The 25122-nt window shown below is 38.7% G+C and overlaps 1 protein-coding gene across 1 annotated transcript in view; it reads left to right on the top strand.

Moving 5' to 3' along the window:
* Positions 1–20359: 20359 nt before the first annotated feature.
* INTU (inturned planar cell polarity protein) overlaps positions 20360–25122 on the top strand; it is a 102352-nt gene continuing 97589 nt past the window's right edge. Inside the window, exon 1 of the mRNA XM_074228374.1 lies at positions 20360–20664. Within this exon, the coding sequence (XP_074084475.1) occupies positions 20573–20664 (92 nt within the window). The 5' untranslated portion in view covers positions 20360–20572. The remainder of the gene's footprint in view (positions 20665–25122) is intronic.

The raw sequence follows: 25122 nt of genomic DNA, 5'->3' as shown, positions 1-25122 counted from the left end.
CCCATTCTCAGGCCTTTAGAAGATTAAAATTACTCTTTCCATATAGGAAAGTAGCCTTAGAAGTACTATTTTTAAAAGCTAAATTAACTTCCTAGGTCTCTTTCCTTTTGGGGGGGGGGGTCCTTGCAAGACAGTGGGGTTAAGTGACTTGCCCAAGGTCACACCGCTAGGTAATTATTGAGTATCAGAGGCTGGATTTGAACTCAGGTTAGGTTCTCCTGACTCCAGGGCCAGTACTCTATCCACTGTGCCATCTAGCTACCCTTCCTTTTTTTAATAGTTACTTTACAACTAGAATAAAATTGAAAATGATACTGGAAATGATCTATAATTTCATCAGTATGACCACTCCCTTCAAAAAGATTGCAAGCTCTACTTGCCTTGAATTCTTTGTTAAGATTTACTCTTTTGTTTTGACAGAAATATTCATCAGTATGTGTCCAGCCTCTTGATGTTAAGCTTCCCTGAATTTAACTTGACTGGTCTATGGATGATTTCTCTGCACATAGAGTTCATGACTAAATGCAAAACCTTTCTACCTTGGGTAGGACCTATCAGATCACAGACAGAAGAATTACTTTCAGCAGCATAGGACAATTTATATGACATTGTTCAGGCATTGTAGAATCTAGTGGAAGATATAATCATATGGTATAAATGATGAAATACATTTGCACAAATAAAGTTTTCTTTGTTCATGTGAAAATGCTGCACCAGCTATCAAGAAATATATGGAATCCACATTATAGATGTTAGAAATATAATAAATTCATTAAATATAGTAACCCATTAAGGCCTTAAGTGACAGTATTCATAATAAATCCTTTTGTTGCCTTAAAGAGTGAAATAAAACATCGACACTTTAAACTTGGCTTAAAGGTAGTTTATCTCCAATTATGAGTAGCAGATATTCCTAATAAAGCAGTTTAAAAAATGTAAAAAAAAAAAGAAGTTACTTGAAGTCCATCATTATACATATATATATACATATATATCATTATATCAATAATGCCATCTGTCTTATATGTTTATAGAGACTTGAACCCAAGACTCTATGACTCCAAGGCTTGCCTTCCGTACACTGCATCAATATGGAATCAGAAAGTCTAGGCTTCACATCTTCCCTCTAAAATATACTAGCTGGGTGATCCTGGGAAATCATTTTATCTCTCAGGAACCCAGTATACTTTAAAAATGAGTAGTCAGAGTCAGAGGTGGCTCAGTGAATAGAGTACCTGCCCTGCAGTCAGGAGGACCTGAGTTCAAATTCGACCTCAGACATTTACTAATTACCTAGCTGTGTGACCTTGAGCAAGTCACCTAATCCCACTGCCTTGCAAAAAAAAACCTAAAAAAAAATAAGTAGTCAATCCCTCCACTTAAATCTAATATATAAATTATATATAAGAAGATACATATTTAAGACAAGTAAGTAATATGGGGAAATGTTTAAATAAATTTAAAGGATCGGTTTTTAAAAGCTCTCTTCACTTCTTTTGGAGATGTTTTCCTGCTTTAGAATGGCTGGAGTAAGGAAGAATATATCTGAATTAGGATCAAAACATCAACAATTCCAACCAGGTGGATCAAAATTGTGCCTAATCGTGTTTAACACCAGGGGGCGATCTTTTGCTTCTTAAAGAAGGTCTAAAGACTAAATAGAAAATTCTTCTCTGACCCCTTTTCAGACTGGTTACTTCATGGTTTGATGGTTTTGAGTAAGTTCCCAGGATGTGTCTTCATGCTATGTGAGATCCAACAGAAAAATATAGTCTTCTACATCGTGCTTTAAGAGATTAATTGCAAAGTCATTTAACTCAATTTGCCTCAGTTTCCTCATCTGTAAAAATGATCTGGAGAAGGAAATGACCAACCACTCTAGCACCTTTGCCAAGAAAATCCCAAGTGGTGTCACAAGGAGTTAGACTCAACTAAATCTAAACAATAAAAACTACAGAAAATATAGGGAAATCATTAAAAAATACTTTTCTTAAAAACTTCTGTAAAATTCTTAATTGAATTTCATGAAAGCAGGGACTATTTCTTTTGCTTTTCTTTGTATTGCGTGGCCTTAACACAGTTCTAGATACACAAAGGTGCTCACTAGATGTTATTTGTTGTTGTTGTTGTTGTTGTTGTCCTTCAATCTCAAAGATCGTGTTATCAGGGAGGTGATGCCATGACAAGGACATGAATTGGATCTGAATGAGGGGGCTGGGCTAAGTCACCAGCCTCACTTTCTATGCCAGAGCCATCTGGATCCAGTGACCAGATAGGAATCAGGATGCCTGGAGATGCGTTGCCCAAGTGACTTGACCAAGGTCAAACAACTAGTAAGAGTCTGAGGTTGGATTTGAACTCAGGCCCTGCCCTCTACCCACTGCCATCTAGATGACATAGAAAAGGAATGACCATTTCCACAAAACTACAACTCCAGTTTAGAATCTTAGAACTGGAAGTTTGGGGGTTTGCCCAAATTTGTCTCCGCTACACAGAAAGATATAATGGGAGGAGGGAACTACATATTGGGTGATATTTTTAAATGCAAAAATACAGGTTATTACTTGGGTTTATTTTATGGGGAAAGGAGTGTGTCCATTGGGAAATGATTCTAATGTTAAAAAGGTCATAAATCAAAGTTATAATTTGGAAAAAAAATAGAGAGACTTCAAACGGTGTTGTTAAAATTTTATCTTATTAATTGTGGCACAGTGGATAGAATCCTGGCCTGGAAATAGGAAGACTATCCTGGGCAAATCACTTGACCTCCACTTGCCACATTTCTAGCAGAGGGGTATAACACTGGCTCCAACTTCCCAGGGTTGTTGTAAGGATCAAATGAGATGATAATTGCAAGATACTTAGTCCAATGTCTGATAAATATAAGAACTGCTATATCACTATTCATCATTTTATTGTATTTCACAGATAATGCATTTTTTTACAAATTGAAGGTCTGTGGTAACCTTGTGTCAATGTAGCAGCACCATTTTTCCAACAATGTGTGTGCTCCTATGATATCTTTGTGTCACATTTTGGTAGTTCCCACAATATTTTAAACTTTTATTTTATCTGTAATCAATGATCTTTGATGTTATTATTGTAATTTTGTTTGGGGTGATCACACCCATATAAGACAGCAAACAACTGACAAATATTATATGTGTTCTGACAGCTCCACCAAACAGCTACCCCCCCACCGCAAGACTTCCCGAGAGCTTGAGACACAGAAATATTACATAAACTTAATAGAAAAAGGCAAAGCAAAGGGCAGCTAGGCAATCCAGTGGATAGAGCCCTGGAGTCAGGAGGACCTGAGTTCAAATCCAGCCTCAGACACTTGATTCTTACTAGTTGTGTGACCTTGGGGGAGTCACTTAACTCCATTGAGAAGGAAAGAAAGGGCAGGTTTGAGAGGTTTGACTCTAGTTTTAAAGGAAATTCTACTGTGGGTAAAGTGCAGTCAAAGAGGATCACATCTTACAGAGAAATCTTTTGTAAAAGGAAGAACTAATCAATGTGGAAAACTTCATTATTGTCTTATTTTAAGAAATTGCAGGGCAGCTAGGTGGTGCAGTGGAAAAAGCACCGGCCCTGGAGTCAGGAGTACCTGGGTTCAAATGCGGTCTCAGACACTTAATCATTACCTAGCTGTGTGGCCTTGGGTAAGCCACTTAAGCCCATTGCCTTGCAAAAAAAAAAAACCTAAAAAAAAAAGTTGCCATCACCACCTCATCCTTCAGCAATCACCACCCTGCTCAGTTAGTAGTCATCAGCATCACATACGGACCCTTATAGCCTTCAGTAGCAAAAGTTTACCACTTGGGACAGCTAGGTGGTACAGTGGATAGAGCACCAGCCCTGGAGGACATGAGTTCAAATTTGACCTCAGACACTTAATAATTGCCTAGCTGTGTGACCTTGGGCAAGCCACTTAACCCCATTGCCTTAAATAAATAAAAAAAAAAATTAAAAAGTTTACCATTTGCTGAAGGCTCAGATGATGCCTTTCTATTTTAGCAATAAAGTATTTTAATTAAGGTACATATTTTTTAGACATGATACTATATCACACTCAATAGACTACAGTAGGATGATGATGTTTTTTTCCTTTATTCTCAAAGAAGACCATGACATCAGGGATTTGAATGGAATTTGAGTGAGGGGATGCTGTGCTAAGTCAGCAGCCTCACTTTCTCCCCCAGAGCCATCTGGGTGCAGTGTACAGATATGGATCAGGACGACTGGAGATGGCCCTAGATGTGAGGCAGTCAGGGTGAAGTGACTTGCCCAAGGTCACACAACTAGTGTTGTTTCAAGTGTCTGAGATTGGATTCGAATTCCTGTCCTTCTAACTTCAAGGCCAATGCTCTTTCCATTGCTCCACGTAGTTGCCCAGACTACAGTATAGTATAAACATAGCTTTTATATTCCCCAAGAAACCCAAAAATTCATGTGATTCTCTTTCTTGCAATACTCACTTTATTGCAGTGGTTTGGAACAGAACTCAAAATATCTCTAAGGTCAAGCCTTTATGAATATTAATTATTGTTGCAAGCCACTTAACCCCATTTGCCTTGCAAAAACCTAAATTATTGTCATTGTTATTATTCTAGCTTTTCTGAATCTTTGTTTTATGATTCAAAATGCTTTTTCCCAGTTCTAGATCACCTGCAAATTTAAATATGATTTCTATAACTTAAGTCATTGATAAAAATTTTTGTGGGATCAAACAAAGAATACAGCCCAGTGACCTGTCCCCAGAGACATGTTTAGTTTAAATATTGATCATATTTTTTTTTATCAATAATTTTTTTGTATAATTACATTATCAACTCCACCCAGCCTCAGACATTTACTAGCTGTGTGACCTTGGGTCACTTCACCCTGACTGCTTCACATCCAGGGTCATCTCTAATCATTCTGATCCATATCTGGCCATTGGACCCAAATGACTCTGGAGGAGAAAGTGAGGCTGGTGACTTAGCACAGCCCCACCTCACTCAAATCCAATTCACATGCTGGACATGGCATCACCTCCCTGAAGTTATGGTCTTCTTCAAGAACAAAGGAAAACCATTATTATTATAATGCCACTATTATAATGCCACCAGTGCCACCAATTTAGGCTCCCACCTCATTCAAAGACAGAGTTGTTACTGGAGTCAAACTAGAGCCAATATCTATTGTTTTCAGACTGTGTGTGGACTACATACAAAAAGGTATAAGACCTAGACAGTGCCACCATCAAGGAGTCTTGGGTCTTTGATCAAGTTGGGAAGACAAGGTTCATAGGCAGTGCAAGTCATATGTAGGGGCTTGCCCCTTTCACATGGGAGTAGTACAGTGGCTGAAAGTGGAGGAATGAGAACATTTATGTAGAGAAAAATAACAAATTCCACTTTTGAAATAACACAGTCTCAGATGGAATGATGAGAAGAGACACAAATTGTTCTGAGGACTAGATTAGGAACAGTGTCTCCTCCAAAGGCTAGAATTATAACTATCTCCCTTTTCTCTAAATAGTGTTAATCTAGGGGAAAGAATTTTTAGGTCCAAGCAGAAATCCTGATTACTATCCTTTAATGACAAAAGAGCTATATGTATTCAGTTTTTGATTCCCTTCCCACACAACAACAGTAAATAAAAACTCATAGTAAACAGCAAATATACTCTTTTATCCAAACCAAAGGGAAACAGAAGTCAGAGAGGTTATCCAGATTAGAATATACCAGACCATATACAAAGAGAGTCAGCTCTACTACTGGGAGCGAGCCACCTCAGCTCCATCATCTCAATCAAAGGGAAATTCCTCAGTTTCCAGTATGGTAAACTATTGAGGGGCTGGCTCCCTCCCATGTCGTCTTCTTCCCAAAGGCTTTCTCTCCCTCCTGGAGCCTCAACTATAAGAAAGCTAGAATTTCCCTCTGTAGGAGTTAAAAGCTAAAGAACCAGGATCTCTCCTCTGCCAAGCTCTCACAACCTTTCACAGGTGCAGACCGTAGAGTAGTTTATCTCCACCAATGGGAAAGTTCTTACACAAAAGGACTTGAACCCCCAGGTTACTCATAGAACAAAAATGCATAACATCACAAAGAAAACAAGTTCACTGTCCCTTGGTTAAGACTACCTAGATTAGGGGCAGCTAGGTGGCACACTGGATGGAGCACCAGTCCTGGAGTCAGGGGATCTGCTTTCAAATTCAGCCTCAGACACTAAATAATTGCCTAGCTGTGTTACCTTGGGCAAATCACTTAACCCCATTGCTTTGCAAAAACAATAACAAAAAAAACCTAGATTATGGGATTTCCTAGGTACCTTCTAACTCTGAATTCCTAATTTTCATTTCAAGCTAGAGTGGTCCTATGATTCTGACAAAGACCTATACAAGAAAAAGAAAGAAAAAAGTAATCTTTTATTCAACACACTCTGTGTTCTATTTACAATTATTGTGAACTTCACAACATGAAGGGAGGTACTTCCATTATCTCCATTTTACAGTTGAGGAAACTGAGGCAGTAACTTGCCCAGGGTCACACACTAAGTATGGATTTAAACTCAGATTTTCCTGACTTTACCTGACCACCTAGCTATAATGGTTTCAAAGATGTTGCCAAGGATGTGGCTGCAACTGATCACATGACAGATTTTTACCAAGAAATTCGTGTTCTTGATGTACCAAACTCAAGGATTTCTCAGCATGGCTCATTCCGATGACCTCTCTCAAGGACACATACAGCACAGAGGAAAAATTCCCCAAGGAAAAAAAGCAGATCTGTGGAGCTCTACCACTATTACATAAATAGATCTCACATGGCTCTTCTTCCTTCCAAGGTCTGCAACAGCAGAACTCTGGACCAGCCTTACAGATATCAGTTCTGTCAGTCTGCTTCTTCTTTCTTTTATCAAAAATGATAAATATTGCCCATTGTCCTTCATTACTGTCCCTGCAGCTCAGGTACTCTGACTTCCTTTGCATCATAAGAGCAATGATTTTTCAGTATCATTGGACTGTCCTTAGAATTATCTGATCTGTGACCTGAATCCATTCACTTGAAATATTAGTATTAGGTTTTGTTTAAGATCATAGGTTTTGGGGGACTCAGTGGATAGAGCATCAGCCCTAGAGTCAGGAGGACCTGAGTTCAAATGTGACCTCAGACATTTAATAATTACCTAGCTGTGTGGACTTCGGCAAGTCACTTAACCCATTGCCTTGCAAAAACTAAAAAAAAAAAAAAAAACCCTCTAGAGAATTAGCTAATTTAGATGTGTGCTTCCGTAAAGCAACAAGATCCAAAATAAATCCACAGCATTTCTATGCAGCAACAACAAACCTCAAGAAGAAAGAAAAGAAAAGTATCCCCATATCAAAATAATTAACAAAGTGAATAAAATACCCAAGGGTCAGTTTACCATGGCACTCTCAAAACACATAAATTCAGTTATAAAAATTCTTTAAAGTAAGAAAGAATAATTAACCTAAAGTAAGAAAGAGTAATTATATAGGGATAGTCATTGCTCATAAATGGGTCATGACAATATGATAAAAATGAAGATATTACCTAAATTAATATATAGATTTAGTGGCTATACTAATTAAACTTCTATAAAAGTAATTTATAGATTTAAATGTCTAAAAATTACTATCACCTATGTCTACAATTTATATATTTTAGGAAACTGTATAAAATTCATTTGGAGGAATAAAAGATATAAAATTTCAAGAGAAATAATGAAAAGCATCTCTCAGGCAGCCCGTGCCACTTTTGGTTAGCTCTCACAAGGAATTTCTTCCTTTATGTGGTAAAGGATGTGGGAGGAAAGGGGAACCTCTCAGGGTTATTATGAATATCAAATGGGTATTTGTAAAGTAACCTACCTTGCATACAGTAGGCATATAATAAATGCCTGTTTTCTTTCTTTCCTTCCTTTGCTTTCCCTTTCCTTCCAGCCATTATTCCATCTTCTTTCTTCCTTCCCTCCTTCCTTCTTCTTCCATAAGAGGTTAGCTCTTTTCCAATTGACAGAGAATTGACTGTCTCCCTTTGACAGAGTTCTTCCATTCTCAACTAAGTCATTAATGTCTTGAATTCAGTTATTAAGTGGTTATTAAGGCCACCAGAGGTATGGCTTCAACCAGCCAGTGGCTAATCACACTGATGGAGGCATTTCCCTTTAATCTCATTAAATAGCAAAAAAAGTAGACAGTTACCTTTCCTTTACAGGATGTGAATGGGCTGCTCCCCAGTTTTAGCCCCATCATCATCTGACGGTCTGGCCCTAAGCAAGCTCAGAATCCCAAGACTCCAAAGTCTGAGAGGGGCACAACCTTAACTCTTCATTATCTCCATTTCCCCGAGGGACTCCTCCCCATCTCCACCCTGGATACACTTACATCACCCCTAAATCTGGACTTCCTCCAATTATTCCTAGTTCTTCCTTCCAAATCCTAGCAGAACAAGTATTATTCCCTTCAATTAAAGATAGTCATCATGTTCCTAATAAGTTTTCTCTTCTCCAGACTAATTTTGCTCCCTTCTTTCTTTTTATTCTGGTTTGGTTTTTTTTTGGGGGGGGGGTTGCAAAGCAATGGGGTTAAAGTGACTTGCCCAAGATCACACAGTTAGACAATTATTAAGTGTCTGAGGCCGGATTTGAGCTCAGATCCTCCTGACTCCAGGGCCAGTGCTCTATCCAGGCTCTCTTCTTTCAACCTGTGACCATGTATTTTGACATTCTAGGTGCCTCTTGGATGGATACCCTTTTCTTAATTGTCTTTCCTAAAGGTGACTCCCAGACCTGAGATAAGTATTCTAACTGCAGCCAGGACAGAAACCAGAGACCTCCAGGAGATTAATCAACTGCATTATTTTAGGTTCCATATCACTCTTTTTTTTGTTTTTTTTGCAAGGCAATGGGGTTAAGTGGCTTGCCCAAGGCCACACAACTAGGCAATTATTAAGTGTCTGAGGTCGGATTTGAACTCAGGTACTTCTGACTCCAAGGCCAGTGTTCTATCCACTGTGCTACCTAGCTGCCCCCCATATCACTCTTTATGCACTTGAGGATGGTGTTAACTTTTGGCATCTAGGTGACCAATGGATAGAGTTCGGGGATAGCACACTGGCCCTGAAGTCAGGAGGATCTGAGTTCAAATGTGACCTCAGACACTTAATAATTGCCTAGCTGTGTCCTTGGGCAAGTCAATTGTCCCCATTGCCTTAAAAAAATTTCTTTAATTTTTTTTAAAAATTCAATCTCAGCTACTCAGTAATTGAGTGAACCTGAGAAGTTACTCTCTCAACCCAATTTCCTCAGCTATAAAATAAGGAGGTAGAAGGGAGAGGGTTTTACCTGATGGCATAAAATGTCTCTTCCAGTTCTAAATCTAAATAACTAAAATCTCTGGGTGTTTTTTTCACAAGGACCATTGTCTAAACCTGATTTCCATATTAAGTATTTGTCAGGGTTTTTCTATCCAAGTGCCAATGTTAGGGTCCCTGTAGAATTTTAAGTCATTTTATATCCTCCTATGCTTTCTTTGAACTCCCTTGAAAGGTACTCTTTTATATCCCAGGATACACTTCAAACTCTGTCTACTTTTCAGCCACAAATTCCTTAATTGAAGGGTCCACTTTTCCACAAGGTTCTGGTAGGTTCCACAAGGTAATGGTTGATTCCAGTTCATTAGGCAACAAATGCTTTTGGCAGAGTGAGACCCTCCAGCAGATGTCTGGATAATTGAGGTCTGTCATTATACAATATCATGCACCTGTGGCAGGTTTTTAATCAAAACTTCCCATGTGACCCTGTCCAGGTGGTCTGCAATGTGCAGATGGCCTAGACAATGCAAATGCATCTAAGGAGAATTCATAAAAAATACCTCCCTGGAGCCTTGCAAATCAAATCTACAAGACCTTAAATTAAAAAGGAGGAGTTGAAGGGCATTCACAGATATCACAGAGAGAAACTGCGATGTTACAAAGAATACTGAGATCTCAGAGAAGTAATTGAAAAGAAAAAGAAAAGAAATAGCAATTTTTTTTAAATGACCTCAGATATCTACACACAGATTACAAAGTACAGAATGGTTACTAAACATATCAGTCTCAATGCAAGAAAGGAAATTTTATTTCAAAGAGTCTCTCTAAAATCTGGTAGGAAGGGGGCCCATGACTAGAAACACAGTTCTGGAAACATAGATGTTATTAAGAAGGTAGAAGGCCAAGTTAAAAAGGACTTTAACAAAATTTGGGGTCTAGAAAGAAAAAGCCTGTTTCCCTTAAGGTAAAACATTTATATTAAGATCAACAAAAGAAAAAAGCAGATGCTTCTTTGCAGAAGTAAACCACAGACCATCTAGACAGAAATAAGAAAGAGACAAGGGCTCCAGATAATAGAAAACCAGCCTGGTGTGGCAATATGATATAGTAGGGATGGGGGGACTTCAATCATCTGAGCATTTGCTGAGGGGTTGTCCTTGCCAAAAGCAAAGCAGCAAATAAATGTGTGATTTGCTTAAATACTAATCTCCTTCTTCAAAAGTTAGAAAAAGTGATGAAGGGAACTGCCATTCTGGTCCCAATTCTAACCAACAAGGTTATTAAAATACCTGAGAGAGCTATAACTGTTCCATCTTAGAATTCCCAATAAAGGAGAGAAATTTGGTCTTACTGGGGTCTGAAGTATTAATGTAAGAGCTGCCAATTTCAAAGGGATCAAAGAAATGACAGGACAAACTTTATGGCCTTAAGGGAAGTAAACTGGATAGGGATAAGAAATTCTTTTTTTTTAAATAAATTTATTTTTTCCAACTACATGCAAAGATAGTTTTCAACATTCCTTTTTGTAAGATTTTGAATTCCACATTGATTTTTTGTAAGATTTTGAGTTCTACATTTTTCTCCTTTCCCTTCCCTTCCTCTCCCCTCAACAGTAAGTTGATATAGGTTATACCATAATTCCACATTAGTCTTGTGAAAGAAGAATCATAACAAAAGAGAAAAATAAGAGGGAAAAAAGATAAATTTTTAAAAGGAAAATAGTATGCTTTGGCCTAAATTCAGACTCCATAGTTCTTTCTCTAGGTGTGGATGGTATTTTCCATTACAAGTCCTTTAGAATTCTTTTTTGATTCTTGAACTGCTTAGAAGATAAACTGATAAGTTTATCACAGTTGATCAAAGGATGGGAAATTCTGAAAAATAAATTTCTAAAGAAACAAACAGAAAATTCCTAAAGGAGGTAAAAAGTGAGTTGTCTAAAGAGATTAATAAAGATGTACAAAAAACATGTCAAACCACTTAGTTTTTTTTTAACACTTCTACAGAGGATATCTACAAAGGCAGTTATATTTGGATAAATACAAAAGCTTGGCACAGTCCTGTAAAGATGTCAAGAGATGCTAAATCTCAGAATGGAGTGATACTGGCAAGGAATGCTAAGTATAGCACTAAAAGAGAGACTTTTAAATATATATGCATATATATGGAAAAAGAGAATCACTTGACCTTGATTTTCTTCCTTTTTTTCTTGCCAAGGCAAATGGAGGACCAAGCAAAAGTTACTAATAAGGATTTGAAACTCAAGATGAGCATAAATATAACAAAGGAAAATTAAACTTAGACAAAGTAGATCCCAGTATACTGATGTAATTTTTATATGGGAAGAACAGGCTAGGTAGGCTCACCTTATCTTATTCAGATCCAGACAACCAAAATACTTTCCAGCCATGAAGTTCTGGCATCCTGATCCCCTTGCAATGAGAATTCTGCCCCTGGAACCCCAAGTTCTGACTGGTGAGTTTTCTTCAAATGTTGGATGGAATCAAACCACCAGGGCCACACACCACTTCTCAACTATGTCCAAACCAAGGGTACTACCTTCCCCTTGTTCTAGCTCCCCTTTACCTAAGGGTTGTCTTTTTCTATTACAACTACTCTTTGGGGTGAGCTAGATGTCACAGTGGATAGAACACTGGTTCTAGAGTCAGGAAGACCTGTTTCAAATCCAAGTTTAGATACTTACCAACTATATGACCCTGGGCAAGTCACTTAACTCCAATTGGGGTTTTTTTTTGGTTGTTTGTTTTTAGGTTTTTGCAAGGCAAATGGGGTTAAGTGGCTTGCCCAAGGCCACACAGCTAGGTGATTATTAAGTGTTTGAGATCGGATTTGAACCCAGGTACTCCTGACTCCAGGGCTGGTGCTTTATCCGCTGCGCCACCTAGCCGCCCCTACTCCAACTGTTTTTAAAATAAAAATAAAAAAACTACTCTTTGAGAGTCAAGATGGCATTCTCAGAATTTTGACCAATCTTTCTAAGAGACCAACAGTCACAGTTCTTTCAGTCCCCTAGTATATAGCTTTTCCATGTGAGCCCTTGTTGGACCTTTTCCTTAAGCTAGGAATAATCATTTTCTTTAAATTTCTTTTTAATGCTCGTGGATTCCTTGCCAGCTTCAGACTTGCTCTATCTTCTACCCAGGAAAGGAATGGCACCTGTGATTTCATATGACTCCCATATGAAGAAACTCGTTCCACATGAGGAAGCTAGTATCCTCTCTGTAATTCAATAGTCTTAGAGATTTACTTTCAGCATGAGAAGTTAAAATTATGCAGGGTCCCTCAGCCAGTGAATGTCAGAGATGGAACTTGAATTCACATCTGACTTCAAGACCACCTCTCTATCTGCTATACCATACTGTCTTTTTTGCCATATATCTATTATATATGCCTCTATATATCTATGATATATGCCACTGAGTGTTTTGCATGTTTTTTGTACATCTCTTTAGACAACTCACTTTTATACCTCCTTTAGAGGATATATATCCCCTCTAAATATATTTCAGAAATCTAAGTTGGTTGATAAATTTCCTGTGAACCACATTAGTCTTTTTAGATAAATCCCCTTTTTTTTTCCTCTCCATTAAACATGTTTCTCTGTCTGACTTTAAAATGTCATCTTGAATAAGCAGAACCAGAAAAACACTGTACACCCTAACAGCAACATGGGGGCAACAATCAACCTTGATGGACTTGCTCATTCCTTCAACAATTTGGGGCTGTCTGCAATGGAGAATACCATCTGCATCCAGAGAAAGAACTGTGGAGTTTGAACAAATACCAAGGACTATTACCTTTAATTTAGAAAAAAAACTGATATCTTATTGTCTAATCTTGCTATCGCTTATACTTTATGTTTCTTCCTTAAGGATATGATTTCTCTCTCATCACATTCAATTTGAATCAATGTATACCATGGAAACAAATTGCCTTCTGTGGGGGGTGGGGGGAGGGAAGTAATATTGGGGGAAATTGTAAAACTTAAAATAAATAAAACCTTTAAAAAATGTCATCTTGAGAGTTTCACAATGTGAAGGGAATCATCACCTGCTGAATTTTATACCATGATTCCAAAGAGATCAAAGAAAGAGGAAAGGGACCTATATGTCCCAAAAAAATTTCTAGCAGGTCTTTTCCTAGTAGCTCCAAACTGGAAACAAAAGAAGGGTCCATCTATTATGGAATGGTTGAACAATTATGGCATATGAATGCAATATTATTGTGCTACAAGAAATGATGAAATGGATAGATTCAGAGACTACTGAGAAAAACTCTTCAATCTGCAGAGCAATTTATACAATGACAACTTTATAGAGAAAAATTATTTTGAAAGGGAAAAATAATCATAGCCTTTTTATTTCATACCTTAAGTTTTGCAAAATGCTTCACAAATTTTATCTCATTTGATTCTCACAACATCCTTGGGAGGCAGGTGTTATTATTATGCCCAGGTTATAGATGAGGAAATTGAGGCAAATAGAAGTTAGGTGACTTGCCCAGGGTCAAATAGCTAGCAAATTTCTGAAGCAGGATTTGAACTTAGTTCTTCCTAACTACATAACTTGCTCTCTCAACTGACTCATCTAGTTCTATCTAATCGGAGTTCTAATTTAGTAGTATGATCAATGAAATGACAAACCTCCAAAGAGGAATGAAGATGAAGGATGTCACCCACATCCTAACAGAGCTGAGGGACCAAAAATAAAGAATGAGAAACAAGTTTCTGGACTTGGACAGTGAGGAAATTTACTTTGCTTAATTACCCTATTTATAAGAAATATTTTCTTAATGGGGGTAGTAAAGGGGATAAATATTTGAAATAACAATAATAATCATAAAATTAATTTTAAAAAAATCTTGTCATTTTTTCTGAATGTTTTGAAACCTGTTCTTCTAAAACCTTGCATGACCTTGGATTCCCTCCTTTCTCAGTCATTACCATGGAGATTTGGTGAGCCAAGGTGTCTGGACAGACATCAATATTCCCCAGTACTGTTCTCAACCTTCAATAAGCTTTCAAGAAGAAGTGGAGGAGGCCATGATCCAGAGACTAGGAGTCTGGACAGAACCTCAGCTAAGTCTCCATCCTAGACCGCCCAAGCAGGGAATGACATGATAGCCAGAGGCAATGACTCAGCTAATAGACCATAGAAGAAAATGTGGAGTCCAGGACACAAAAGAATTGAGAACAGAACAGAGGAAGCAAAAGAGGGCCAGTAGATGGTGAAGGACCAATGACAACATAGTCATCTGTCCCCTAGCACCTTTCTTTTTCCCCATCTGCTTCTGGGACAAGGAAGCTGCCCTCCAAACTAACTAAATAACTATTTTCTGTTTCTTTTCTCAATGCCAATGGGTAGCCATGACAGTTTTGTCCCTTTTCGCCTGCAGCTTCGTTCAATTGGACTCGGTCAACACAGGAATTTATTTTGCTCAACTACTCATGTTAGTTATAGGGGGTTGCTTTTCTTGCTTTCTCATTTGTGGGAGAGGGTAGGTGGAAGGAAAAGAAGATGGATCCTGATTTGAAAATAAAAGGGAGGCAGCTACGTAGTGCAATGGTTAGAGCATTGGACCTGGATTCAGGAGGACCTAAATTCATATCTAACCTCAGACACTTACAGCTGTGTGCCCCAAGCAAGTCACTTAATCCCATTGAATAAAAAGAAACATTTTCCAAAAAGAATATAACCTTGTCAAATTTAAGAACTGTTTCCTAAACTCATTGGTTTTCTCTTTCTGGCCAATAGGTCTAGTCAGCAAACACAATGCCACTTCTGTTTTTGTTTCCTTTGATTTAGCCCTTAATATCTGGGAGACCTCTTGAACAAAGATAAGGAAATAGATGTTGGAGGGCAATATGTAAAGAATAGCAAGTTAGTTTTGCTGATCTTTAAAATATGTAAAGGGAAATGATATATAAAAAAGCCTGAAAGTTAAGTTGATACCAGATGATGATGACTGTCAGTGATCATTTGTATAAGGATAGGATGATATAATCCTTCAGCAACATAGTGACCTCAACTTTTCCACCACTTAATTCTGTCCCAAGTCATAACCCCTGACCAGTTTACCACTGCCTCCCCCCTCCTTATGATGATCTCTTGGTGAACCAATTCAACTCTACCCTTGTGTCCCTTGTTCCATCAAGCCTTCTTGTCAAAATCCATCTTTGAGTTACTCCCTCCATTCACTAACTTCAAAACTTCTACTCATGTACTGTTAAATGTAGCTAGAAGAAATCCCAAAACCATAGTGACCAGAACCACTCCAAATTTGTATTTAATTTCAACTGGGCCCACACTAAAGCAAGATAATTCTTTTAGACCTTCTTAACTGATTCATTATCCTACTTACCCTTTTTTTCAATCTCTCCTCAAGTTTCCCATGGCAACCCTACCCCCTAGTTCCTTCAGCTAAGGGTCTTGTCTCATACTTAAACCTAAAAAAATGAAACTATTCACTGGAAACTCTCTCCTCCCCTTCTAAGCTCACATCACCCAGATGTCATCCCCTACTCTGTCCAAAACAAACCCCTTTATGTATACCTCTGATCCCACCCTTGATTCTATATTGCCTTCTTGAACAGATTTCTTCCTCTATAATCCCCACTCTCTCTCACTAATTTTTTTTTCCTTTTTGCAAGGCAATGGGGTTAAGTGACTTGCCCAAGGTCACACAGCTAGGCAATTATTATTAAGTGTTTGAGGCCAGATTTGAACTCAAATCCTCCTGACTCCAAGGCTGGTGCTCTATCCACTGCACCACCTGGATGCCCCTTCTCACTAATCTTTAATCTTTCCCTATATACATCCATGTCTTCATTATCCTTAATATTTGATTCTATCTATCTGCCAAACCATATCTCTCTCCTATATCTCCCTTTGAGAAAGCTTTCTAATATCAGTGTCTTCACATCCTTTCTCTCTAACCTCTTCGTAACTTTCTGAAGATGGACTTTTGACTTCATAATTCAACTGAAATTGTGCTCTCAAAATCACCAATAGCCTCCTAATTACTAAATTTCATGTTCTCTTCTCTATCTTCCCCTTGATCTCTCTATTATCCTAGTCAATTGAGTACCATTTTTTTCCTGGATTTTCTCTTCTTTCTCAGTTTTGATGACATTATTCTCTCCTGGTTGTCTTCCCACTTTGGACCCACAAACTGTGGGGCTTCTTCTAAGTGTTTTAGGTCTTTCATTTTTCTCCCTATATCATATCTCTTTTGCTGATTTCATCAACTCCCATGAGTTTGATTATCTTGTAATATTCAAATGCACTCAGATTTCTTTATTCAGCTCTATACTCTCTTCTACCATATGTATAAATATTATAAATATAATATATACAAATATTATAAAATATATATAAATATTACAAAACATCTACAATTTAGACACCTCAAAGTGTATGTTGCTTAGACATATCAAATTCAACATGTACAAAAAAGAACTCACTATGTTTCCCTCAAAACTCTCCCCTCTTCTAAATTTCTCTATTATCTCAAGGATACCACCATCTCTTCCCCAGTCACCCGGGCTTACAACCTCAGTCATGTTCTACTCCTCACTCCCACTCATCCCACACAAACAATCTGTTTTCAAGTCTTGTCATCTCTATCTTTAAAACCTTTTTGATATATGTCCTCTTCCCTTCACTCACACAACCGTCACTCTGGTTCAAGCTCTAATCATCTCATATCTATGCTGTTATAATAGTCTTGTGTCTCTACTTCAAGTCTCTCCCCACTTCAATCCATCCTCCACTTTGCTGCCAAATGATCTCCCTAAAGTATAGATCTGATCATATCACCATCTCCCCAATAGGCTCCAGTTACTTCCTATTACCTCTAGGATGAAATAAAAAGGTTTTTAAGGCTCCCACTGGAATTAGTTACACTTAATTTTGTATAACTGTTACAAGGTTAGTTTGTTTTTCTTTTTTTCCCAAGGTGGAGACAAGTGAGAGGAATAGAAAATTAATTTTTGGTCATTGAAAAAATAATTAACTTAAAAAATAAAATCATTCAAATGCTACCCCTAATGAAAGTTTCCAGATTCATTACTGGTATTCTATTATCTTATTTGTAAAGCTCTCTATTCAAGGAAAAACTCTAAGACAATCAAACTATAGGTAGCCATTTTTACTAAATTTCTAGCAAAATTACAAGGTCTCAATTTTTTAAAAAAAATTCTTGAAAAAGTCAAATGTTGAAAGATGTGTTTAAGCATTCATTCTATCAATTTTAATAATCTCCTTCTTATATCATGAAAGAGACATTCTCTCTGCACCTGGAGCACATTTTTTCTATTTGGTCAATGTATTAGCTGAAGGGCATAAGGTCCATTCTGGAACCTGAGTGGATTTCATGATCAGAACTATGGTTAAGGTAGGAATACCGAGGCTCTGCCTTAAGGCACCAAAATTTTGAAGGTGCACAGATTTGACATTGATTTCCTTTAGCAGAGCAGAAAGAAGTAAGGGGTCTGAAATTTCTATCAGAGATATTGTTCTGTACAGGTTTTTCTCCTTCAAAGACTCCCTCACCAAGATGACTCAAACACTGGCAAAAAGAGCTGAAAAAGAAAGCTTGGATTGTGGGAAACTGTACAGTCTCTCTCTCTCTCTCTCTCTCTCTCTCTCTCTCTCTCTCTCTCTCTCTCTCACACACACACACACACACACACACACACACACACACACACACACACACACACACACACACACACATTCTACCTTTCTCCATCCCTTAAGGAAATCCACCAAGGTGCTTCATTCCATTTCTTCCACGGGGTTTCTGCTTCCCTCTATCCTTTCCAAGTGAACCAGCCCTTTTCCTTTCCTTTGTAGGTAGCAGCATTTCCTCTCAATAATGATAGTAACAAATATTAATATTGCTCCTTAAGATTTGCAAACTACTTTGCTAATATTATCTCCTTTGATCCTTACAACAAGCCTGGGACACTGGTGCTATTATTATCATCCCCATTTTACAGGTGAGGAAACTGGGGCACAGAGAGGTCACATAGCTGATAATTGTTTTCACATCCACCATTCTGTCTACTCTCTCCACTATGCCATTTACTTGCCTCAAGGATAAATCCTCCTGATGTTATCTTCCCTCCCAAGTGTTGTGTTGGGAAAAAACTTCCTTGCCACTTCTTTTGTACAGAAGAAAGAGAATGGGATGCCATGTTGCATGGGAACTCTAAGGTCCCTTCTAATCTGATCCTGAAAGTCTGACCCCCCCAAGTCTCCTTTTTTTACTAACCATTCCTCCCATTCAACTTAAATTGTCTTCATTACATATTTTATGTTCACCTCATTAAGTATAAATTGATATACTGCTTTCCCTGGGCACCAAAAGTCCCAGTTACAGCTCTGTCTATGACATAAGTAAAGTCTTCCGCTCTGGGGAAAAGGAGAAGGCTTTGGTTAGAAAATTACTGCATAGTTCAGAGTCCAAAGTCTTCATCCAATGAGCCAGAGTCCAGGATGAGGGATATGGTACATGAAAGTCAGAAATGAAAAGTAGCATCTGGATAAGAAGTGGGATATTAATCAAAATAAGAACAAAGTGCAAGACTGAGCAAGTTATGTTTAGAGTCAGGCTGTAGAACTTTAATATGAGATAAGCAACAAGGCTCCGAAGACCAAAAAGATTTTTCTCATTTTGCTGTACTCATATTCTACCAGTGTCTACAAGGTTCTGTGGCCAGTCTGATACAGTACCTATTTCAGAGTAAAGGATGGGTCTAAGGAAAAGCAGGCAGAGGGTATAATTATTTAATCCTGGGAATTTTTGGCAGTGATCAAATAAGACTTAAATATAAGACAGTGGATAGAGCAGTGACCCTGGAATCAGGAGGACCTGAGTTCAAATCCAATCTCAGACATTTAATAATTGCCTAGCTGTGTGACCTTGAGCAAGTCACTTAACCCCATTGCCTTAAATTAGATAAATAAATTTATCAATCTTAGTACCACAGAGGACCTTAGAGGTCAACTAGTCCAATTCTCCCTCCTTCCCCCCATTTTAAGGTAAGGAATTTGAGGTTCAAAGAGGTTAAGTGGTAAGTGGGAAACAAGATCTGAATCCAGATCCTCTAAGGCAAGAGTCAACGTATTTTCCATTGTCCCATATTACCTTTCCAAATAAGCTGATTTAGGGCATTGTCATTAGAAGAATTTTGAAAAGTTATCAATTTAATACTTTTGGGGTTTTTTTTAATTTAAAGGAAATTGGGGCAGCTAGGTGGCGCAGTGGCCCTGGAGTCAGGAGTATCTGAGTTCAAAGCTGACCTCAGACACTTAATAATGACCTAGCTGTGTGGCCTTAAGCAAGCCACTTAACCCCATTTACCTTGCAAAAACTAAAAAAAAAAAAAAAAAAAAAAAAAAAAAATTAAAGGAAATTACATAGGAGTCAGTTACCCAAGACAGGTTCAAGTTATCCAAAATCATCTTTGATTGTTAGCTATTTTGCTATTTATTAAATTCAACTTTGTGGTTTCTTTTCAGGTTTGTACAAAGTAAAGAAAGGTTATGGAGGAGGCTATGAGAGCTGGGAGCTCAAAGGTTGCACTGAGGAAGTTGCTGAGGTCTTCTGCTCTCAGAATTATAGAATTGTTTAAAGAAGACTGAAAGGGAGTTAGGAAGGTTCTCATTCACCCTCCCCCTCTGAATTTCTTTTTAATTTCTTTGAATATTCATTAAAAAGAATTCATTTTACAGAAAAGGAAAGGGAGAGGCAGAGGGATGCCCCTAGAATGTTGGGGCTACCCCATGGCCTTGGCCCCCCTCTCCAGACAGTCCCCAAGTCCTCAGGTGAGGGGCACCTTGGCTGGCACGGAGCAGCAGCAGCAGCAGCCTCCTCCCCCTTGGCAGAGAGATGCTGTTGGGAAATGGACCTTGCACTAGGCGGCGGAAAAGGGCCAGCCAGCGCCCGCGGCCCCAAGGCTGCCAGGCATGCCCCTTGGCACTGCGTACCCAGGCCGAGGAAGCGTGGAGACCGGTGCGCCGGGAGGGCAGCCCTGCCACCTGCAGCCCTCCGGCCGGACAGCAGAGTGGACAGCGCCCGCGCGGGAGAGGGGAGGAGGACCGGGGAGCCGGCCCCAAAGCGACACCCCAAGAGCTCCGCAGCCCCCCTCTCCGCTCCGGGAAGAGTTGCGAGGAAGAGTCGGCCGCCCCGGGCTCTGCCTCCTGGGTCCTCCCGGCAACATGTTCCAAGTGGGAAAGTCCAATGCCATCCCCAAAGCTGCCCCCCGCAATCTGGAGGACCTGGACTCGGTGCAGAGCGTCCTGATGCACAGGTCAGTGGGAGGGGTGCGCTGGGAAGGAGGCACGGGGTAGGGCTGGGTGCCCCCCTCTGCCACCCACAAGTGCCAGCCCTAAAGTGGCTACGTCTCTTCTCGGTAAGCTCCCCGGAGATCCAGAACCATGGAGAGCTGTACCCCCAATTTCTGACCCTGCTTCCCAACACTAGCTGCTGAGAAACTTCCATTTCTCCACTCCTCTCATAAAAACAAAAAGATAGAGATTCAAAGAAATAACGTTTTTAAAACTTATTTACACTTGCTCTGAATCAACCCACAATTCACTCAAAGAACTTGAAGGAGAATACAAAGTTGCAGGCCCCTGGGGCTAGCCTGGTATGCCAGGGTTAGCTGCCCAACGGTGTTTGCCCATCCCCACAAAGAGCAAACCTGGCGTTGCCAAGAGTTGAGAATGTCTCCTGGCAAATGAAGATGCAGGACCATAGAAGTGGGCTGAAGGGAATCTGCCCCTTTCTCTTGGAACCCCATGAAAGCATCTGACACCCCCCCCAAGTCCTCCCACTGGGCTCTTCAGCTCTAAGATGCATTGCTATCTGGCAGAGGAGGGGTAAGGACTCCTTTGGGGGATCTGTTCTAAGTAGTTCTTTAAAATAGTTTGTAAGGAGGGGGAGATGTGCCCAACCAGAACTGCCTAAGGATCTTTGGAGGAGAAGTTTATGGGAATCCTCTCATCTGTAAATATTTCAAGTGACCCTTTTAAGTCTTTGTGCAAAACCTCATGGAAGGAAGAGAATTCTTGCCTTAGAAGTGTGAGTGAAAAACAGTGCTAAACAGAAACAATCTCTCCTTCCACCATCCCTGTGAAACATCCAATTTGGCAGTTTTCTTTCAAAGAAGGGGCCTGCTGTGCCCAATAAAATGCTGTCAGATGAGCCATCAAAACAGCAGTGGGGGGTTCTGGAATTTCCTTGGCCTTTAATCCAAAGGACCCCCTCTTTCAGAACCCCAAATTACAGTCTGGTTGTTCACATCCAGAAACATTTGACAACAAAACTCAGGTCAAGGAAGGGTTGTGTTAATTTAAATATTTAATAGTTGAAACACACACACACACACACACACACACACACACATCAGAAATCCTTCATGGAACAAGTATCAATCACTCTAGAGCATCCAATATGAGGATGATTAGGACAAAGAACTATTGAAGCTATGGATTTAGACTTGAGAAGTAAAGACTATCATGATGATTTTGGTGGCAGCAGCAAATAGCAAAATATTTTTTGCTGCAAACCTGCCCAGTATCAAACAGCAAAGCCACTTTATCTGAATCATCAATAAATGCTCCCAGATGCTTTAGGGTCCCTTGGAACCTGAGAAACTAAAATGGATTTTGTTGAGAAGGCTCAAAGCAAATTCTCTTGTTAACATTATATTTTAAAAACCAGTGACCTTATACCGTGTTCTTTTCCATTTGGCATAAATTTGAAGATACTTTATGTCATTTCTTCCCTTGCTTTTTGAAAATTGGGACATGATAAATGCCATCTCTTCAGATTTCTCTACCATTTAATAGAACAATAATTTTACAAAGAAAAATTCTGAATCTTTTTTTAAAGGTAGGGGGTCCAGAAGTTAATTCAAGCAAACTTATTTTCATGGGAATCAAAATGTCTGATCTATTTTTTATATCACTTTTCCAACATTCTGTTATATTTCTCTTTGAAAAGTCCCTCATCAGCCCTCCACAGACTTTTGGCAACTGCCTTAAAAAGACCAACAGCCTCAAGCAATGGGAAATCACAGGCCTAAGAAAATAGTAGAATAAAACCTATTTTATTTTATTTCTTAATTTCCAAGAGTAAAACCCCTGGGTATTTGGTTTTTAATTACTTGTGTATTTTCTCTTTGCTAGTATAGATTTCAAAATGCAAAGCAGTAAGTTGCTGAGCTTTGGAGAAAACTGATTGAGCCAAACCATAATTGAACTAAAGTTGCAAACTCTTTCCTGCATGAAGTATTAACCTCAAAAATATGTCTCTTCTAACATAACAATGGCAAAGCCGAAAACACAACCCAAATGCTTTGGGAAAAATGTTGATCTATTGAGGAAGACACTAGGAAGTTCCCATCTTGTTTGCTTACCTATTTTAATTTGAGAAAAGTATTTAATATTCCATCATATTAATTTAGGTGATTAATCAAATTATAGTAGGATTTCCCAAGATATTGAAAAATTCTTTTAAATATTGGGAAAAGAAGTTACTTAGAGAGAAAAATCTTATTAAAGATTGTTAGCATTTTGTAAGGGAAAGAATACTACCCTCTGAGTCTAAGAATTGGGATTCAAAGCCTAGTACTTCCATTTACTAGCTATGTGACCCTGGGAAATCTTTAACCTAACCTAGTTTCCTCAACTGTAAAAAAAATTGTCTTACACATGATATATATATATATATATATATATATATATATATATATATACACACATATATGTGTGTATATATACACACACATATATGTGTGTATATATACACACATATATCTATGTTTAAAAACAAAATCACAGAATGCATGTTTGTTCTGGTTCACAATCAAATCTTTATGAGTGTTCAATGTTGCTTGGCAACCAGGTTCTTGCTATTAAGTGACAAAAATAAGTTTTCAACAGTACATATTATTTCCTTCAAAACAGCTCAAATCCCTCCTTCTTTGAGAGTTCCATCATTGTTATTGCTTTGTCTCTAGAATGACCTCCATTTAGCATGTGAACATTTTGTATGGACATTAGTCTTTGAGCATTTTCTCCTCCATTAGACACTGAGCATCTTGTGTTTTTGCCTTTTGGTACCCCTACACTTAACACCTTCTAGCATGACAAGTTCAAGACAAAAATGCCACTTTAAAAATATGATCTCAATCTTCATTTTAAAAAACATGTAATTCCTATATATTCATGTTCTCTAACCTCAATTAGATTCACACTGCTGCATGGCAGTCCTTTTATTAATCTTTAATTGAGTCTCCATCTCTCTTCACAAAGTCTTTTTCAGATCTTCTCTTCTTCCTCAAGTCACCACTTCCTACATTATCACTCCTATTTTTTTTCCTTTGCAAGTTTATCATCCATTTTCCCCTCCCCCTCTAACTCCACTCCAATTGTGAGTTCCAACCAATGCTCTTTAAGGCATCTGGGTGCCCCTATAGATAGAGCTCTGGACCTGGAGACAGGAAGACCCGTTGGTCTTAATCCACTAGAGAAGAAAATGGCAAACTTTTGTCAAGAAAACCCCATGAGGGGGCAGCTAGGTGGCGCAGTGGATAAAGCACCAGCCCTGGAGTCAGGAGTACCTGGGTTCAAATCTGATCTCAGACACTTAATCATTACCTAGCTGTGTGGCCTTGGGCAAGCCACTCAACCCCATTGCCTTGCAAAAAAAAAAAAACCCATGGACCATACTAAAAAGAACCCAAAGCTCTATACTAGACTCTCTTCCCTCCTCTCTATGCATCACTCTTTTTCATGACCTCACCTTTTTACAGATAGATGGATAAAGCATTTATTAAATGTTTATTTTGTCTCAATGTACTAGTGCACTGGAAAAGTATGAGAGATAGAAAGAGAGCAAGAGAAAAAGACAGAGACAAAGACTGAGACAGAGTCAAAGATACAGAGATAGAGAATAAGAAAAAAAGAGAAAGACAAAGGTAGAAAGAGTTCCTAATGTCAAAGAATTTACAATTTCCAGTTCTAATCTCTCTCCCTAGACTCCAGTCCTTCATCTCTAGTTGCCTGCTGGACAACTCCAAGGGAATGTCTTGCTTCCAAAGTAATCTTTTTTGTTTCCTTTTTTCAAGGTAATCTTCTTAATATCCATGTTGAAAGATTCTCCATTATCTACAATATAAAACACAGGCTCCTTATTCTGGCATCCAAGATCCTCCAATTTGCTCTTTTCTCTTCATACCACTCATCTTCTGTTTTCCAACCAACTAGAACTATGAGCTATTCCTCACTCTCATTTTCTCCTTTCCCCTTTCTGTTTACTTGTGGGTCTTATCTAACACTGAGGGAACCACGGCTGAACCAAGAAGGGTGGCATATTAATCTATACTCTTTCCCTTCTCTCTGGATCCAGGCACCAGTTGTATACCAGATTCAATCCCACAGGAGCTTGGTCTTTAATGCTAGGCTCCCTCTATACACAGGCTTCAATTTGTTAAATCAATCACTTGCCCTGAGCTTTGGAGAAAACTGGGTGAGCCAAACCATAATTGAACTGAAGTTGCAAACTCTTTTCTGCATGAAGTATTAACTTCAAAAATTTATTTAAAGCAAGATTTTCCCAAAAGGGGAGGGAGAGGTAGAAAGGTATTCAATGTAATCAGGTATGGTATGGCTATTTATTTTCCCCATACAAAAGAAATACTAAAATACTAAAGGTTCACATGTGTGTACTACATTGGCACACAGACCCAACAAGTGACAGC

The sequence above is a fragment of the Macrotis lagotis genome, chromosome 3, assembly GCF_037893015.1.
Source record: "Macrotis lagotis isolate mMagLag1 chromosome 3, bilby.v1.9.chrom.fasta, whole genome shotgun sequence".
NCBI lineage: Eukaryota > Metazoa > Chordata > Mammalia > Peramelemorphia > Peramelidae > Macrotis > Macrotis lagotis.
This window is presented reverse-complemented; position numbering and strand designations above follow the sequence as displayed.